This window comes from Ascaphus truei, chromosome 8 (assembly GCF_040206685.1).
Source record: "Ascaphus truei isolate aAscTru1 chromosome 8, aAscTru1.hap1, whole genome shotgun sequence".
Lineage (NCBI taxonomy): Eukaryota > Metazoa > Chordata > Amphibia > Anura > Ascaphidae > Ascaphus > Ascaphus truei.
In genome coordinates, this window is record NC_134490.1 from 89467683 (window position 1) to 89488131 (window position 20449).

Below are 20449 nucleotides of genomic sequence, written 5' to 3' on the forward strand. Positions count from 1 at the left end.
TGCCATATGCAAAATTATATTTTGTAATATTCCTAATAATACTAATAATGTATGCTGCAGCAATAAATATTAATATACAATATTAATAATATTTTACCTCACACTAGATGTCACTGCGGTGCAGCCAGATATACATAATCCAAAATGTTGATCATGCAGCTTTCTGCAATTACTTCTAATTGCTAAATTACACAATTATGTAAATTGCATTAATACTGAGACACTATAGTATGCAATATATATTGGACATATGTGAACATGCGCAGTCTGATAAATCATAATTACATTTATATATACTAAAAATTACACTACTATTTAAACACTAATAATTACGCACTAATAATAACACTATTTTTGGGGGTATAGAGTCATAATATAATTATTGCCTACATAAAATCTAAACAATTGATCAAATCTCTACCCAAAGAGAAGAATTTAAGATTAGTTTTTATCAGTTTGCTTATTTCCGTGCCCAATGATATTCTGTATTTTTGTAATTTTATTCAACAATATTTCTTGTGTAAATGCACTTGCACTAAGTTAAAAAAAACACTTTCAAGCAAACAAAACATGAATTTTTAGACTATTTCTTGCTTGCATTTCATATAGAATATCTACTATACATGTAGATGCACCGACCATGCTTATCTATTGTATTATATTTCCACCTGGTATATAACATTATTATATGTTTTGTAATATTGTTTTTATTTATTTATGTTCTCTATTATTGGTTTTGTTATTGTTTGTTTTTTCGGAGTGATTAAAGTTAGCGTTGTTCAATGTTATGTCAGCTGACCTTGCCGACCAATAGGAACGGCGCTTCGCCAATGCGACCCGTTTTCTGGACGCATGTTGATGACCTCATTTCAGGCCGATTTGGCGCGATGCTTATGTTTGTTTCCCAACACCTTGATAAAGTCCTATTGGATGAAATGCATACGCTTCCACTACTTAGCTGATAACACAATTTTATTGAATTTTGAGTTGGACCATCTATTTTTGCTCTACTGATGTGGAGGCTGTGCTTCTTTGCTTTAACATATCCAGTTTGCTTCAACACAGCTTTTATTTCACCTGATTTGTACTATTGCAGATGACTAACTGTTTCCATTACTGCAAGCGCACAGGAGAACTACCACTGATCTTACCACGATAAACTGCACTCAGAGGTAAGTCTTACCGTGGTTTCGGATCAATACAATACAGTGAGAAAGAGACATGTGTGTTGAGGTCACTGACACAAGAAGAGAAAATTTGGCTTCATCTACTGTATACAGTATGTCTGTTTTTAACACAAGGCTGTTTATTGTAAAGGATTTTCCTCCCCTAGTCCTAACTACACGTAGCAGCAAAACTTTAAACAAAGTTCTAGTACAGGGATAAAAATTTCAAGCTGTTTTTAACTTATAGAAGTCACTTTATCTTTTTGTTATTAAGTTCTTCAGTGCCTGTAGGGATTAAAATATATTGAGACTCGATGTCCTCTGCCACTGCAAAGCTATGGGGTAAATTCTCTTAAGCCCCAAACTGCTATTTAGGCTGTTTCGATCAAACATCTCTGTTGACGTCAAAGGGGATTTGGGGCCCAAAATTTCCCAAATGGCTGCTTTGGGATATATAGATTTATATACCCCATGAGATAACAAAATAGTTCAGAAATTATTTAAGGAAAGGGTTAATTGTTTGTATTAGTATACTATGTGTTTACCAGACATGACAGAATCATTCTAACAGGTACTTACTTAAAAAGTTCATTTCGTGATATAGCTCGGTTGGTTAGGGGGTCAATAGCATAAATCATTAGGTCACTTTGAGAATAATCCTCTTCTGAGAAACCATCCCCATACCTACGGGCACCGATTGATTCCACCACAACTGCTGCACCAGGGATTTGATCCTGTACGTAACGCTCTAGAATACTGAAATAAAACATATGCTGTATTAAAAAAAATTACATTCACTGTCTTAGAACTAAAAACGTGCAACTTTTTGACCTTCTCATTTAGTAATGTTTTATCTCGAAAGTAGACCATTTCTATTCAACATGCTGTTAATAATTATACACATTATCATACAGAAAGTTTTTTTCCGTGTGGTAATGTCCTAAGCACCATTGTACTTTAATAAATAGCTTCCATAGAATTCACACGCCTATACAAACAATGATATTATTAAACATTTCTAGTTTCAAGGTGGAAAACTATTTTTGAAGAAACCACTTTGTCTTTGACTTTCTTCATATTAAACCTGCTTTAAATTAAACTCAGCAATGCATCTCTTCTTAATTGAAATATGAATCACTAAGTAGCTCCTAATGAAAAAAGTAAAGTTCATGGGTCAAAGTTATTAAGCACTGCTCTGCTACAAGGCGCCTTCAGGCTGTGGAACACACCCTAACGCCCACTCAAGTCAATGAGCTGTAAGGTGTCTTCATTTGCTAAAATGTGTCTTAAGAGTTATATTATTTTTTTGCAGTAATGCTATCAGACCTACAGTATATTCCAAAAAAGATATGACAACATTGACTATTCTTTTAAATTGTAATATACTGTAGTGCAAATTCCTAAGTGTCACTAGTGAAGACAGGCCCTATCTATATTCATAGAAGTAAATAGGAACCGGTGCTTCAAAGGTTAATTAATCCTTGTAATCAATTTAAGCATCCCATGCAACAATTCCAGTGAGTGATCAGCATCCCATAGCAAGGGTTGAGGAACTAGTACCTAGTGCTAACTAGCACATATTTATAGTACACACTGTGTCCCATTCAAAGCTGACATAAAGCATGAATATTGAAATAACTCACTCAGTGAAGTCCATGGTATTCTTCATGAAGTCCAGGATGCAGGTTTCCAACAGAATGCTGATTCTACCCATGAAGTGGACAAGCAAAAATAGAAACGAGGGCAGAGCACTGCCAACAAATTGTAGGAGGCCGGTATAGAAAATATGAAATTATTTATTAATCAAACAGATCATAACAGACCCCTAGATAGCTACACAATGCACCTATGCGTTTCGGCAACACGCCCTTTCTCAACCTTGAGAAAGGGCGTGGTGCCCAAAACGCATAGATGCGTTGTGTAGCTATCTAGGGGTCTCTTATGATCCGTTTGATGAATAAATAATTTCATATTTTTCTATACTGGCCTCCTCCATTGGTTGGCAGTGCTCTGCCCCTGTTTCTATTTTTGCCTATCTATATTCAGTATGCTATCACTTCAGCATACAAAAGGATAATTTGAGTTACAAGTTAAATCTTAAAAATACATGTTTTAGATTTTATAACTTGAAACTATTTTGGGGGTCAGATCAGAATGACCCTGGACTGCTTTATGTGTTGTCTAAAACTGGAGTTGTCTAAGTGCACTTTGAACTTTAAATTGTCAATCAGAGTACTAGAGCTTGACCTGGGGTTATCATTGATGGCCCACTAAAATTAAATGAGTGTACAGTAGCCATGTCTGGTTTTGGCTACTACCCTGCCCTGCCTAACATGTAAATCCTGGTATCAGTGCAGGCAGTATTAGGCCCAATCCAGGTTTTCCCCAGCAGTGAGCAGCTCCCTTGAGTGACAGGGGGGCAGGACAAGGCCTGTGTTCTGCCCAATCCTAGGCTCAGACCTTGGACCCTCCCCCAGGGTACTTAGGGGGCTGTACTTCATAAATTTAGTTAGTGTTGTCTCTCCCCTGAGAGAGACTGGTCCCACATAAGAGGTGTGCAGGTTCGGTGAGGGCTAGAGGACTGGGATTCGGCTACCAGGTAGTCACCCTTCCTGGATGGTTGCATGGCCATTCCCAGCCCTCTCAGGCTAACTGAACGGAGTAGGGTTAACTGTGTAAAGTCTGGTTGCTGCCATTGACTCCAATGGAGGAGAAATGCAGTCTGTATAACATGTGGTTTTAAAATCCAATATTGTTATCTCCGGTTCGGTGGGTCGCAGCGAGCTGAAAATTGGCCACAATGGAGAGTCCCCTCTGGCATGAGAGCATGGCAATTTTTAGCACGCTCGGCCCAACCGAACGGAATATTTTTATATATATATAAAATGTTGTAGGTTTACTATATTTCATGCCTACAGTAAAGCCAGCGAATGTTACAGGCCCATAAGGTATGTTAATGGCCAGAGGGTGACAGTATGTCTACAGGGAAAACCCTGATCAAAGGCTCATCCCCCCAGATTGTATATACAGTACAGGGTGGAGATAGAGCAGGAAATGGCCATTCACATGATGTGCCAGAATTCACACCTCTAGTCGGAGTTTCCCAGTACAGAATCACAAATGGCAGACCTGGAGGCGCCAACCTTTTAGAGTGAGGCTAAGGAAATGGGCCTCTAACTAGAGGAATGTGCACATTTGCTAAACACCTTTCATTAGCACTAACATCCATAATAGCTAACAGAAACAGGGCTGCCGACATGGAGGGATAGTGAGGGAAAGTGCCCCCTGCCTTGCAGCTTTGGGGGCCCCTGGCCACCCTAGACCAGACGTTGGCACTATGTTCTGCAAAAGTTCCCTCCGACACGTGGGTGGGCCTGCATCCCTCCACCTGTCCTACAGGGACTCGTGCTGCATGCTGTCCAACGCAGCTAGAACTACAGGTACTCCAGGCCCTCCCTCCCTGCTGAACTAAATTTCTCACTGACACACCCGGCCATTAGCAGTGGGCACAGGTCAGTAATCTTTCCTAGGCCCCATAAATCCTGTCATTGGTCCTGAACTCATGGGCCCATTATGGCTAAAAAAGCATTTAACACTGTCTTAGTGAGCTTTGATGGTACCCATCAGCACTTAACGATGCGTTAACTTCAGTTAATGCCTTATTAAGTCAATAACAGAGCTTTGTGGGCCTTGGAGTGTATGTTTGCTTCTCAGGCTTATTATCCCAAAATATACAGTACATTTAAAAGAACTTAACTTACTTGTTACACTTATTAGTACTCTAAGCCAGGGGTCTTCAATTATTTTCCAGTAATGTACAATTGGAACAGCTTCTTATTACTGATGAAAACACATAGGGCCTATGCAGTAAGCATTCATAAGCCACTTATCAAGCACGTATCGCCCAAAATGCCTACTGCTATTCAATAAGCGCCGTTAAATGAGCGAAAAAAGGCTGAATCCCCCCAAAAAATTGCTCAAAAAAAAAAACCGCAGAGGGAGTGGTGATAAGCAACTTTTCACCGCTTTTCAGCATGTTCATAAACTCGTGCAATTCTAGTAGCAAAGGTTATCAACGCCTATCGCCGCTCTAGAATGGTGATTTTCTCCCCAAATCCTCACGCCAGAAAAAGTTGACGTGAAGGTGTTGGAAACCTGCTAAGAAGCAGCGAGATGGCACTTAGAAAAAAAAATGCTTTTTTTCTCCGGACCTGATGCTCATTAATATCACCAACTGAGACCCCTGGACACCCGTGGGAACCACCCGAGGGACCCCAGAACCTCGTGGTGACCACCGGGTCTCCCAGATACCCACAGGGACCACCCAGGGAACCCTTATGGGGCTCCCAGACACCGGACACCTGCGAGGACAAACCGGGGACCCCTGCCAGCCTATAGTATCAATCCTGTGTATAAACAATAAAATATGGTTTTATGTGGGGGTACAGGGGGTGGGTTGTGTTTTGGTGGTTATCACTTATTTTAATAAACATTTTATTACTAGTGTATTGTAGCAGGGGGTCCCTGGACCGAAAATCAACGTGGTTCTGCTCCGGAGACCCCCTGCTTATCTACACGAGTTATAAAATGTAAATAAAAAAAATATAAATATATGAGATTTTCACAGGGTCTCTCTCTGAGCAGCTCTCTCAGCAACAACAGATATAACTTGCCTTTTCAGGGAGGCATTCATCACATCGCCAGAAACTGGGCCGTTTTGTGAATTTTGTGAATTTTGCTATCGCAGGTAATCAACGCATTCTGAATACCGTGACAGCAACGCTCATAAAAACGTCAATTTAAATAGCCCGGCGATTTTTTTTAAGAACCTTTAGTGCATAGGCCCCATAATGCTTTAATTTCTTAATAGTATAGTGCACATTGGACAGAGGAAAGCAACCTAGATTCCCCAAATAGTTGACAAAATTAAACTCAAAAGATCCACAGCAATCATTAATGTACTGTATTAAAAAACTCACATTTGGCACATATACCAATCAAGAGTGGGACAGTCCACAGAGCCCTTTGAACTCCCCCCCTCCTACTCTCCATCTCTCTCTCAAGCCTCAGGCCCCAACGACTCCATTGTCTTTCTCCAGGCATTTAAAAGAGTATTTGACGCCCCTGATCGTGTCTCCGCTTCAGCCCTTCGAATTCGACAAGGAATTCGTACCGGTGGGCCAGTATGCCATCGAATTCTGAACCCTTGCTGCAGAGACGGGCTGGAACAATGAAGCTTTGCTGGCAGCATTTTGGCAGGGGCTTTCTGATGGGTTAAAGGATGAGCTAACTTGCCGGGACACTGGAGGAATTAATTAATCTTTGCATCAGAATGGATCTCCGGATGCGATAACTACAGACCGAGCGAAACCGGTTCTCAAGGACCCCTAAATCCGGCTTACCCCCCACTTTCAGACTCCTCTATCTATACCTCTCCCTGAGGAGGAACTGATGCAATTGGATGATACCAAATTACCTGAGCAGGAGAAACCAGGAGATGTGCCAGGGGGCAGTATCTGTATTGCGGGCTCAAAGGTCACCTTGCCTGAAATTTTCCAAAATCGGGAAACGCCAGTGCCCAGTGAAGATCGAGGAATACTCTGTGGGCATTGCTTCAATTCCTCCTCCATCACAACCTTAAAGGCTGCTCCTTCCGGTTTCACCCTCCTGGGGGCCAGCCTCAATTTTCAATCAGGCTTTCGTGGTTTCAGGAGACGCAGGGAAATTAATTGACCCCGCATTCGCGGAACGTCACTCCCTTCCTCTCCGTACTAGGGAGATTCCGTTAACAGTAGTGGCTATTGAAGACCTTTGATACCTGGAATCATCACTCGAGAATAATCTTTTGCAGGTTACGGTTGGGCACTTCACAAAGATTCACTATTTTTCTACATCGTTCGCTCTCCCTTGACCCAAGTGGTTATAGGACTTCCTTGGCTGCAGCACCACAAGACCAAGATCGATTGGGCGACCAATCAAGTGACAGCCTGGGACAGTATTGCCATGGATCTTGTCTTCTGGTGTCTCGCACCATCTCCGCAGTTCGGCTACCTATGGAGACTTCCTTTTCATGCCTTCCAGTTAATTACCAGGAGTTTGCCAATGTACAGTATTTGACAAGAAACAGGAAGATGAGTTTCCACCATACCGACCTTATGACTGTGCTGTCAATCTACTCCCAGGGTCCATCCCTCCTCGAGGCCGCACCCATACCCTTTCGGAACCAGAAACCGAGGGAATACATTTCGGAGAACATTCAGCGTAGGTTTATTCGTAAATCAAGTTCTCCCGCTGGTGCGGATTTCTTCTTCTTGTCCAAAAAAAGATGGTTCTCTCAGGCCATGCATCGACTACAGAGGCCTAAAAAAAATCACCATAAAGAACCGATATATGCTACCCCTCATTCCTGAACTGTTCGACCTCCTACGCAAGGCTACAATATTCACCAAGCTTCGAGGACCCTACAATTTGATCTGAATCAGAGAGGGTGATGAATGGAAACAGCCTTTAATACTTGTGACAGGCATTGTATTGTATTGTATGTCTTTATTAATATAGCGCCATTAATGTACATAGCGCTTCACAGTAGTAATACATGTGGTAATCAAATAAATAACAGATAATATAAATAACAGATCATGGGAATAAGTGCTTTAGACATAAACGTAACATTAAGGAAGAGGAGTCCCTGCCCCGAGGAGCTTACAGTCTAATTGGTAGGTAGGGAGAATGTACAGAGACAGTAGGAGGGAGTTCTGGTAAGTGCGTCTGCAGGGGGCCAAGCTTTATGTATCATGTGTTCAGAATATTCACAGTGCTATTCATATGCTTCTTTATGCAAGTGTGTCTTAAGGTGGGTCTTAAAGGTGGATAGAGAGGGTGCTAGTCGGGTACTGAGGGGAAGGGCATTCCAGAGGTGTGGGGCAGTCAGTGAAAAAGGTTTAAGGCGGGAGAGGGCTTTAGATACAAAGGGGGTAGAAAGAAGACATCCTTGAGCAGAACGCAAGAGTCGGGATGGTGCATAGCGAGAAATTAGGGCTGAGATGTAAGGAGGGGCAGAAGAGTATAAAGCTTTAAAAGTGAGGAGAAGAATGGAGTGTGAGATGAGGGATTTGATCGGAAGCCAGGAGAGGGATTTCATGAGGGGAGATGCTGAGACAGATCTAGGAAAGAGTAGAGTGATTGTGGCAGCAGCATTTAGGATAGATTGTAGGGGAGACAGGTGAGAGGCAGGAAGGCCGGACAGCAGGAGGTTACAGTAATCAAGACGGGAGAGAATGAGGGCCTGAGTCAGAGTTTCAGCACTCGAGCAACAGAGCAAAGGGCGTATCTTTGTTATATTGCGGAGGAAAAAGCGACAAGTTTTAGAAATGTTTTGAATGTGAGGGGTGAATGTGAGAGAGGAGTCGAGTGTGAGATCTAGGCAGCGTGCTTGGGCTACTGGGTGAATGATCGTAGTTCCAACAGTAATGTGGAAGGAGGTAGCAGGGCCAGGTTTGGGAGAAAGTATGAGGAGCTCTGTTTTAGCCATGTTGAGTTTAAGGCGGCGGAGGGCCATCCAGGATGATATAGTAGAGAGACATTCAGAAACTTTGGTTTGTACAGCAGGTGTAAGGTCGGGTGTTGAAAAGTATATTTGTGTGTCGTCAGCATAGAGGTGATATTTAAACCCAAAAGATGTTATTAGGTCACCTAGAGAGAGTGTGTACAGAGAAAAGAGAAGAGGTCCCAGGACAGAGCCATGGGGTACCCCCACAGAGAGATCAATAGAGGAGGAGGAGGTGTTAGCAGAAGAGACACTGAAAGTACGAAGGGAGAGGTAGGATGAGATCCAGGATAGAGCTTTGTTCCGAATACCAAGAGTATGGAGAATATGAAGGAGAAGAGGGTGGTCCACGGTGTCAAATGCTGCAGAGAGGTCGAGTAATATGAGCAGAGTGTAATGACCTCTGTCTTTGGCAGCATGGAGGTCGTCAGTTATTTTAGTGAGGGCTGTTTCCGTGGAGTGAGCAGTGCGGAATTCAGATTGTAGAGGGTCTAGGAGAGAATAGGTGTTGAGAAAAAGGAGCAAGCGAGAGAATACAAGACGTTCAAGGAGTTTAGAGGCAAAAGTCAGGAGGGAGTCAGGAGGGAGGTAGGTCAAGCTTGCTGTTTTTGAGTAATGGTATGACTGTTGCATGTTTGAAGGAGGATGGACAGGTTCCAGAGCAGAGGGAGGAGTAAAAAATGTGTGTGAGCGTAGGGATTATAGTAGGAGCAAGAGGTTTTAGGAGATGGGAGGGAATGGGTGTCTTATGCTCAATATTTGCAATAGGCACAGACTAGCTGTTTTACACCTTTGCCAGTTCTGCCACTTTATTGTTCAGAGTTTAGAGTAGAGAAATGTATGATCATTCTAAAGGATACTTTTTTGCAACTACTGTGTACTCTACTTGAAGAGACTGAGAGTTGTCTGTTACTTAGGGATTGATTTGTGTGAAACTTTTAGAATTACAGTACCAAGCCATAGATAGGTTCACTAATTATTAGTACCTACTAGTATTAGGCACTTAGAGGTAATAGCAACAAGTATATCAAGGTCTCTATTCTCTGCCTGTGAGTGGATTTCCAGACATTACCTCGATTGGCATTTAGCAAGTTAAGTTTAAATATAAAATAATAATAGCCCATGTTCTTGTATAGCTCTACTAGTTTTACATAGCGCTTTACAGACATTTTGCAGGCACAGGTCCTTGCCCCATGGAGCTTACAATCTATGTTTTTTGACGCCTGAGGCACAGGGAGATAAAGTGACTTACCCAAGGTCACAAGGAGTTGACACCGGCAATTGAACCATGTTCCCCTGCTTCATACTCTCAATGCCAGTCAGTGTCTTTACTCACTGAGCCACTCCTTCTCCCATTCATACATTCATTGTCATTAGGGTTTATATTAGCCATGTTACACCTTACTGTAACCCTCACATTTTTAATAGGTTTTTTTAAAGTTTGAGTGCAATAATTATTTGATGTATTAAAATTATTTTTATTTTTATGTGATCTCACCAATATCCTATACATCCAGATATTGGAGTCCAAAACTGTAGACATCATTAACTAGTTTCAACTTTGGTAGTTCTAGGGATACTGGTTAACTGTACAAAGTGATACCTTAGCTGGGACGCTTATTGTTAGCCCACCAGTTCAAATTTGGGTAATTTTAGGAGTGCCCCCATCCAAAGGATATTTCTCTCCTTCCCCTGCCCCATTTCCCCAGAGTTTCTGTTATAACCTTGATTTGTATCAAGATTGATGTTATGAGCGGTAGTGCTGGAGTCACATGTGGACCGCTGTGATGTGCCCAGAACTGCCATAGCGAAAATCTAATAGCAGGATATAACGGGGGTACCAGAGATAGTTAACTCAGTGGTTCAATAATACACCCAAGTGGGTGGTGAACAGCCGATAATACGTGGCTCTATATAAATCAGTGCCTTAGTTGGGATCAAGTGATTGCCAGTATGCAAACACAGTGTCCCTGCAGAGTAACCCGCGGTTGCTTAACGGGAAGAGACTGGGTCAGCACAGGGCTTGTTTTCTCAATAGCTGTGTTATTTTAGCCTCCTGATGGGGCAAAAATGACTTCCAAGTATGGTAATCGGAATGACTAGTGTTCATGCAATACATGTACTTTGGGCCATTTAATACCATGTAACCTATTAAACTCCTAGCTGGGCTAGATCGGGACTAAGAGATTGCCTGAGTATGGCAATCAAAATGTCCCTGCACAGCAAACCAGGAGCAATAGGTAAACTATTTCAACGGCTGTTTGTAAATCGAGAACTAGTCGGAATCGGGTGATTGCCAGTTTTTTCAATCAGTGTCCCTTTATACAGCTCCTTGTCGAGTAGTAAAGGAGGTAACTGAATACGCTTATTGATAGGCAAATTTCATAATAGTATAAGCACCTTAGATTGGGGCAAAATGACTCCCTGGTGTGGTCTACAGATTCCCTATCAATCGAGTCCTATAAGCGATCTGATCGACTAATGTCTAATATAATCTAAAGCTCCTTGCTGTATATAATCAGGACAGGGTTATAGCCTTTGTATGGCCATCACAGTGTCCCTGCACAGCAGACTTGGAGCAACAGAATCAAACTGTTTTGGATACCATTACACTTTGAAGCACGGTGAAAGCCTCATGCTGCATTCACAGGGCTTCTCACATAGAGCTGTGTTTACGGACGCCAGTGTAGGCTGCCTGGTGCAGCTTTTGCATAGTAAAACAGGGTAAGTGGCTATTATTTATCAGAGCGTAAGAGTTTAGCTAGTATATTATGCCACAATCCAATGAAACTCCCAAAAATAGCACAAAATTAAAAGTCTGCAATGTATTAAAAGAACATTGCTTAACATGGACAATAGTTAAAAAAAAGGGTGTGATCTAATCATGATCTCAGATTACTCCCTTATGATGTCATTACGTCAACTGCCGATGTACGTTTTCGCTCTCTTGCTTTGTCAAGGCTGGAAAACAGGTCCAGGTGCAGACTGTCCAGGGGCCACATCAAGGCCCTTCATGGGCTTCATTTGGTCCATGAGGAACCAGTTGAGGAGCTCTGCTCTAAGCCTAAGAGTCAGGTTGTGTGCTCTGTGCGTGTGATCTAGCCATGTCTGAAGTGGTGTTGAACAGACACTCTTGAGACCTCTGTTAACAGCGGTTAGACAAGAGTGATCTGTATGTTAAAACAAAAAAATATAAAGAAATATGGCAAACAAAGCATTCATTTTGTGGAAAGAATTACAAACAACTACAGGACAGTGTAGTAGTAATTAGACCATATAAGGCAAATCATTTCTCATTATCCAGTAGCATGTACAGTATTAATCCTTTTGACATTTATTTAGTTTAGAAAGATTGACAAAAATCATGTCGCTAATGAATGTTTTAGACATCATCATAACGAAAATTAAAGTATTGTATCATAAATAATAGTGATGATTCGCTTGAATCCTATTATTTAATTAGTTTTTTTTTCTTCTGTTCATGAAAAACAGGCAATACATTAGAATTCAATGTGCAGCTAACTGGTTCAGCAATAAAGGGGTTAAAAGCAGTTTACAGACATCAACGGTATAACTACTACAGTACATTTCGTCAATGAATAAAATGAACTCTGTACTAGTAGTCATAGCAATCTTGATGGCCTGTTGGTAAAAATACATTTTGTTCAGATCAATTCAGAAAGAAAAAATGCCTCTGTGGGTTTTGGTCTGTACTTCAGTTTCAGTGGATTTCTTCTTGTAAGTATAATCAGAGAAAGGATGCTTTTATCCAATGATCCTGTATAGCCACTGGAAACCTGGACAACTGGCTAAATAAATAGTAGCACAGCATCAAAAAAAATTGTTTGCGTAATTATTTAAATCATGCTTTAATCGACTGTGTCCCTTGGATTGCGATATTTTCAACCTTCTGTATATTGAAATTTGTAGTAAAAATCATATATAACCTTGCAGTTCACAATTAAGCTTTCTCCCGAGGGGTATGTGGTTCTAGCGCCCTCATCAGCTGTTCCAGAGCCCTCACCATCTCATCCAGCGCCCTCACCAGCTATAGCAGCACTATAACATGCTCTTCCAGCTTTGAGACTGCCTTCTCCACCACCGAGACCTCCTGCTCCAGCACTGAGACCTGCTCTGCCAGATGACCACTATGATGTGGCCATTCTGGCGTATAGCAGCAGCTCCTCAGGATGTAGATGTCAAAATTTGGCACGCACCATCAGTTCTTTTTTATCTCATTCTTCTTTTTATTGATTTTCCAACATTGCCAGTTACATTGACAGATTTCAACACATCGTTAAATTTTTCATATTTAAATTATACTTGAAAGTAAGTCATTTTAGTTTAATATGTATTGCTGAAGTTAAGTTCAGATATACTGTTCTCTTATCTTGAGAACCTGTTTTCTTTCTATTTCCCCACAGGTTGCATCATCTTTGACTGTGCAATCTGCTGCAAGAGACTCGGGGATATATGCACGAAAGCATGACATTCTGTATGTTTTCTGTTCTTCATTTGTCTCAGTTTCAATATTATCTAGGGTCATTAGCTGTTTGAAAAATGTTTTAACCATTTCCAAGTTTGGAGGGTCCCTTTTAACCCTTTATACCATTGTAGCCTTTCTAGCTGCCTGGAGCATAATTTCAGCATCTTTGTGATTCCTGGGTCCCCAGTAATTTATTTCCAACTGTCCATGTTCCCATATAAATCTTAGAGAGGTTCCTCCATGCTTACCACTTTTGTTATGAATATATATATATATATATATATATATATATATATATATATATATATTATATATATATATTTATATATATATATATATATATATTATATATATATTTATATATATATATATTAGCATGTTCTTGTATAGCGCTGCTAGTTGTACGCAGTATATATATATATATATATATATATATATATATATATATATATATATATATATATATATATATATATATATATATATATAGTATATTGATCCAGAGGAAGGCCAACAAACCCCAGTGACATTGTCCAATGTCTCATAAGAGAAACAAAATAAATTCCTTCCTGCCTCCAATAATGGCAATCAGATTTCTTCCTGAATCAACATCGTTCCCATGTTTAGTTATTTGGTATATCCCTGTATATCTTTCCTTTCTAAAAAGATGTCCAACATTTTTTTTTAGATTTCTATTGTATCTGCCATCACAGTCTCCATGGTAATTAATTCCACTTGTTAACTGCCCTTACTGTAAATATTCCTTTCCTTTGTTCCTGGTGAAATCTCGTTTCCTCCCACCTAAAGGTATGACCAGGTGCCACTTGTATTGCTCTTGGGATAAATATTGATTTGTAAAGCTCCTTGTATTGACCCCGAATATATTTGTATAAATGTATTATATCCCCCAAGGGTAGCTTGGAAAGTGGTACATACAGTATATACTATAATAACCCCTTTACCCCTTTGTAGCGCCTAGTGGCCAGCTAGCCATGGGTTGCCACTTAAGCTTCTAAGCGCTTGGCAAATGTCCTTTATCTTTTCAATAGATTACAATAGCATCAGAACTAAACTTTTCGGGTTTAGCACACAAAAAGAAACATTTATTCTTGAAGATAAATACTCCCATTCAAAAATAGTACAAAAATGGCAGTGACATCAAATAAGTTCTAATATCTTCAAACATGGTTGAATCATTATTCTTTTCCTGGTGTTAACACTCTGTCTGATCTTGCTAGTGTGATGTTAAACCTGGCTCCTCCTCTCTCCTGGTGTAATCCTCCTCTTTGCTTCTTGGTGCAATCACTCTCTTGCAATCACTCTCTTCTAACTAACTACTCTTCTAACTAACTAAACACTGCCAGATATTTATCCAGACAAAATTACCTAGTCAGTCTTCCTATTACTAATTATATTACCAGATAAGGTATCTACATGTGTCCTACAGCTTAAAACTAATATCATAGCTGATAAGGAACTGCCCATCCTCCATAAAAGGAAAATAATCTTATATTTGTCTGAAATGATTACCTCAGAGTATCATTCGTTATCAATAGCAACTGTCTTTCCATGGTCATTCAAATGTTACCTGCAGGGCCCTTCTTGCTCAAACAACCCAACACAGCTGCAATCCCATTATAACTTTTAACCCATCCTAATGTAACTGAATCTACAGAGAACACCAATTCACCACAAGAACAATTCAAGTATGTATTAGAAAACAATTGTTGTAAATGTGAACAATATCATATGTGTGGCATCCTGTTTTTACACACCGGATTCAAACCTAATTACAATATAATAATGTTACTGAACTGGAGTTCTTACAGGGCTACTAAAGGGAACATTTACAGGTACAGATGTAGCCAGCCTCACTGTTCGTGGTGCCATTGGAACCCAAGTTCCAGATCCCCTGACTTCCCCAAGAGGCGAGAAATCCTGTCTGGGGCTATATTCGACAGAACGGAACCCCGTGCAACCATGGCTTTTACTGTCCCCGGAGCCCTGGGCTTTGCTTCCCGCGGTTCTGGGGACAGTAAGTCTAGCTACATGCAAAGGAACTTTTATGTAATATTGTAGGTATTTCCTGTCTTATACAGTAAGTGATACAGTACTTTACACTAAGTTTAGGTATGATAAGGTACAGTTATTTTCCAGTATTAATCTTAACAGAGCTTAGCGAAAGGGTATGTTTATGATAATGGATCATTTGCATATCATTTTTAGTAACGTCCATAATAATTAATGAGGTTAACCGGAGTAAAATTGTGATAACATTATGTTATTCAGTTTAGTGGATACAAAGTTACTATTAACATAACAATAACATAGGTTAATGTCATGTTAAATAGCCTAAAGGAGCTTAGTGAATCTGGGCATTAGTCATACATTACCACTGTGTCTCCATACTATGTAATGTTATATTTGCACAATATTTAACAATATATCTTAGCATGTCACACCACTATGGCAATGCAGCAGGCCACATCTGTACATTACTACTCTGTAAATAAAACAAATGATGCTTTAAAAGATTCAGTATTATATGTTAGGGCCCAGGCTGCACCTTAACTACAGTATTCTGCTTGTAAAGCATTGTCATTTTTAACAATCCCCCAAAACATTGCTGATATTAATAATAGGCTTAGGGGCAAGGGACTTATTGCAGAAAGCCACTATTCTGCCAGTAACAGAGCTGCATTAATTAATTAATTATGGTTAGCCACTCTGATTAATTTATTTTTAAGATCAAACATTACAATTTGAACATTACCATTTCCTAAAACATGGAAATATTTTCACAATCCTTAGTGTATTAGATTTATGGTTAGCCACTCTGATTAATTTATTTTTAAGATCAAACATTTTGTCATAAATATTTTAATCCAAATGGTGCTGATATTAGAGCAGTGGTTTTCAGGCTACATGGGGATTAATAGGCATTAATTTCCTTAAATCTTAAGTCTCCGTCTTACCCAATCCTGCATACCTTATTGATTGGGTTTCTGACAACCTTATCAAGGTTGAAAATGCTGCTAATAGTACTGTATTAAGCATTGTTTTTTCCCATTCTACAGCAAGTGCTTAAATTTACCGCGTGTCACAATTCCACAGAGAACCTCTTTGTTGAAATCATTATTTGAGTTGAAGAATAAATAATGTCAATTGCATGTGACTATGACAAATAGCTTCACTGGATGTATCTGACTTTGATTGATGTTCTAAGAAATTATTAGATATAGGTGACAATAATAGATTTTCCTGTATAATAAAACAAGCAATAAATATAACATGGTTACTATAGTTTGTCTTGACACTTATTCAGTGCTAAAACATAAAAAGCAAGAGGAAGAAAAAAATGAAGTCATTGTCACTAGCTACAATTTCCTAAAACATGGAAATATTTTCACAATCCTTAGTGTATTAGATTTGGGGAGTAAATGTAACCTAGTAAATGGCATCACATGGATGCATGATATTTTGATTAAACTCATCAAAACTTGTCATTTGTGATTAAATCACATTTGTTTTCTATGACAGGTAATGTAACGTGTTTTTCTGTTGCTTTCTAGAAGCTCCAGAAGCTCCTACAGCAGGTATTATCTATTAGATGCAAAGATGACTTTAGTCAGTTTTATTAGTAGTTAAGGATTACCAAACCATTGTTCTTCAATTTGTAAACGACATTCCTTTACTGAGGTTTAACTTTTAATTTTACAGATTGCTATAGTGAAGGCAATAGACTAAAATGTGCCATGAAGGAGGTAAGATTTTGATTATGTTAAGGTATTTTCACTGGGAAAATCTATATTGATTGACTTTTTACCATGCCATTCCTAATATACTTTAACTATGTACGTTTGAATACTCTTCTGAATAAGATTTTCTTTAATAGGCTTCATAATTGTAATTTATGTTTCACCAAGGGAAGCCATGAAAAGTTTGGTGCTCCTTGAATCCTGGCAAAATCAATAATGTGGTTAAAGAACATATCATTGAGAATATAAATGGAGGGTAGGAGCTGTAAAGAAAGTTATATGAAAGATTTGTCTTTCTTTCTACCATACCTACTTAAGCTAGCATTATGTACTGTATATGAAGTTCATTGCTTATACTTCTTATTGTATTATATACTGTGTTAGTCCTAAAAAAATTAAGTGCTGAACTCTATTTTCCCCACATCCTGCTCCTTCCTAACATGCTACACACCTCACCTGCTTCTTCCTAACATGCTACACGCCTCACCTGCTCCTTCCTAACATGCTACACGCCTCACCTGCTTCTTCCTAACATGCTACACGCCTCATCTGCTTCTTCCTAACATGCTACACTACTCACCTGCTTCTTCTTAACATGCTACACGCCTCATCTGCTTCTTCCTAACATGCTACACTACTCACCTGCTTCTTCCTAACATGCTACATGGCTCATCTGCTTCTTCCTAACATGCTACACGCCTCACCTGCATCTTCCTACCATGCTCCCCTCTCGCCCGTCACTTTTACTCTCCCACCCTCCTCTCTTTTTCTCACGTCCTCTTACTTTCTTACCTCACCCTCCCTCCCACCTCCTCTGTTACTCCCTCCCTCTTTTAGCCTCCACCCACCTCCACCCCTCCATTTTAACTCTCTAACACCCCCTGTCATTTTTAACTCTCTTACACCCTGCCTTTATTTTACTCTCTTTCACTCCCCCTGTTTTTACTCTCTCACACCCCCACAGTGGCCGATATCGGAAGTTGAGCCTGAATTTCAGCTTGCCCTACTTTGCGGGTTCAGACTGCCGGGGCAGGCCCCTATGCCGGTGAGCAGGTCACTGACAAGGTCATCCCCACGTTCCCCAGGTAGTGCCTGAGAAAGGATTCAGCTGCAGAACTGCTGGAACACTGGTCCAGCTGTTAAAATAAGTGCCAGAACAGCGTTTTGTTGCGTTCCTGCTCCACTATAGCATAGTTTATATACAACTTTAGTGTGTAATATATTAATTAAAGGAAAACAGAAGGTATGATAGGTGTAAAGCATTGAACAAACTATGATGTGTGGTTATTGAGAATTGCCTGTGGGGACCATCCTGCTTTCAGCCGGATCCTCATGGGATGGAGGCGCTGCACCATGAGAAGGAGAAAGCCTGCCCTGTTGCTGCTCCCATACAACAACCTCAGAGCAACTCAGACCTCCTGTACCAAGCAGGTGAGCTACAGCACTGGGGAAACACCCATGTAGTGGTCAGATCTCCGGTGGCAGCAGGGTATAGGTGCTACATTTGGAGGCGCTGATGATATTGAGCAACAGGGGCAGTAAAGTATGGCTGGGCAACATGCTGCAAGAGAAGTGAATGGGGGTACTCACTGTATCCAGGCCAGAGCATTCCCAGTTGTTTGCTAGTGGGGTACCCTCATAAGGTACCCGCTCAAGATGCAAACCACACCCTCTCCCGAATGAGAGGTGTCTGACCAACACTGTATCAAGGCCATCCATTTACTTTGTCCAGGACATTATGCAGAATCTGAGAGGTGTCTGAACCACTCTTTATCAGTGCCAGGTCCCTTCCACTTCCAAAGGCAGAGGTGCATGAAAAACAATGTATTATGCCAGGTGCCGCAGATGAGTATGCTTCTCGGTTATATGACTTGCACGATAGCACCCAACTTTGGACTATCTATCGGGTACCTTTACTGTTCTACGTACAAAGGCTGAGATGTGACTGACCATCAAGATATCAGCCGACGGCATACTGCAGCACATGCCCGAGGGCGATATGACTGGCAAGACGCCCCCCCCCCTCCTGTGATGGGACTGCAGTGTGTGCGCCAATACTATGGGCTAGATCCACAAGTGGGATAGGATTCTCAACCGGGGATATGTCTTGAAAGATAGCACCCCCACATTGGGACTATTCGCTAGCAGTTGGGGAGGATTATTGTGCCTGTGGAGTATGCAAGCCGGTGCGGGCACTTGAAAATGTGCTGCCCCCCCCCAAGATGGAACTAGTTGCAGGCACTGAGGAGGAGAGTTCAGTGTCCCTGAGGAGGATCCTGGAGTCTAACCGCGGTTCGTGGCGAACACCAGAGGGACCACGTGGTGAGTTGCAAGATGCAAGCTCATAATTGCAAAATATCTGGAATTGGCGCCAAAGTCCGTAGTCGTTGCACCCCTCTATTCTGACTGGGACTCTTGATTTTCACCAGAGGCAGGAGAAGAAGAGCCAATGGCTCAGTGAGGGGTGTGACCGGATGTGAAGCCCAACAAAGCTCAGATGCACGTGTTGCTCAGTGCAGAGAGACTTACCTAAACTGTCCCCACTTCTACCATCATGGATAAGCTCCCCTTCCAGCGATGTGCGCTGCGCAGAGGCATCCTAATGCTTCATTACTATTACAAGATCCATGTGATAAAACCGAGATTAAATAAATGAAAGTTCTGCAGAGAATCCTCTTTGAATGTATAGAGGCAGTGATAGTGTATTCATTAGACTGCAACTAATTGGTCTGCAGATACTTTCAAAAGTGCAACAATTAAATAAGAGTTGCAAAGGCAACTTATGTAAAAAATGTGAATCTTATAATGATCACTCTCCTTAAGTAAGAGAGTGACTGTGTTCGTGATCTCCAAAAAGTATTTTATCTCTCTGCCAGTGGCTGCCTCTGTGGGCCCACAACTTCATTAGCTTGCTAGACTGTTATCAAATATTAAGGTTGTTGCTGGAGCTGTTGTATTTAGACTACAACCTGGGTTGAAGTTACGCCACTAGACTGATGACCATGACATCATCATCACCCGACATACATTTCGTTCTACACGAACATCTTCTGGTCAACCAGAATTCGAATATGATTATAGCGACACGTTATTTCCATAGGAAAGGATAATCGGTATCCACTGGTCAAAATCGCAAATACATTTATTTTGCAGCCCCACATGGTTATTTCTAATTACTACAGAGAAGTTAATATTTACTGATCTTGTAAGAAACTCAAAATGGTAGCTTAGGCAGTTTTTTAGTGTTTGTTCCTCCATTTCTAAATTCAGAACAGTATTTCATTGCAGTTTGATACCTAGCGGGCTTTCTCTCTGCCAAATCAACAGTGAAACAACAATGACAGTTTCTGTATGAGCTTCAGGTAATGCAAGTCTAAATCATAACATTCCACAATCTCATATTTTCACCTCTATAGAATTGTAAAATTGAACCCAATGAGCGCCAATACCAAAATACAAAAAAATATTATGTCACATGCATTAAGGGCTATAG

The 20449-nt window shown here is 40.6% G+C and overlaps 1 protein-coding gene across 1 annotated transcript in view; it reads right to left on the minus strand.

The window, feature by feature from the left end:
* Window positions 1–20449, minus strand: part of PCDH15 (protocadherin related 15) — a 1763546-nt gene that overhangs the window by 78914 nt on the left and 1664183 nt on the right. The window contains exon 30 of the mRNA XM_075612935.1: window positions 1746–1922. Coding sequence (XP_075469050.1) covers window positions 1746–1922 — 177 coding nt within the window. The remainder of the gene's footprint in view (window positions 1–1745; window positions 1923–20449) is intronic.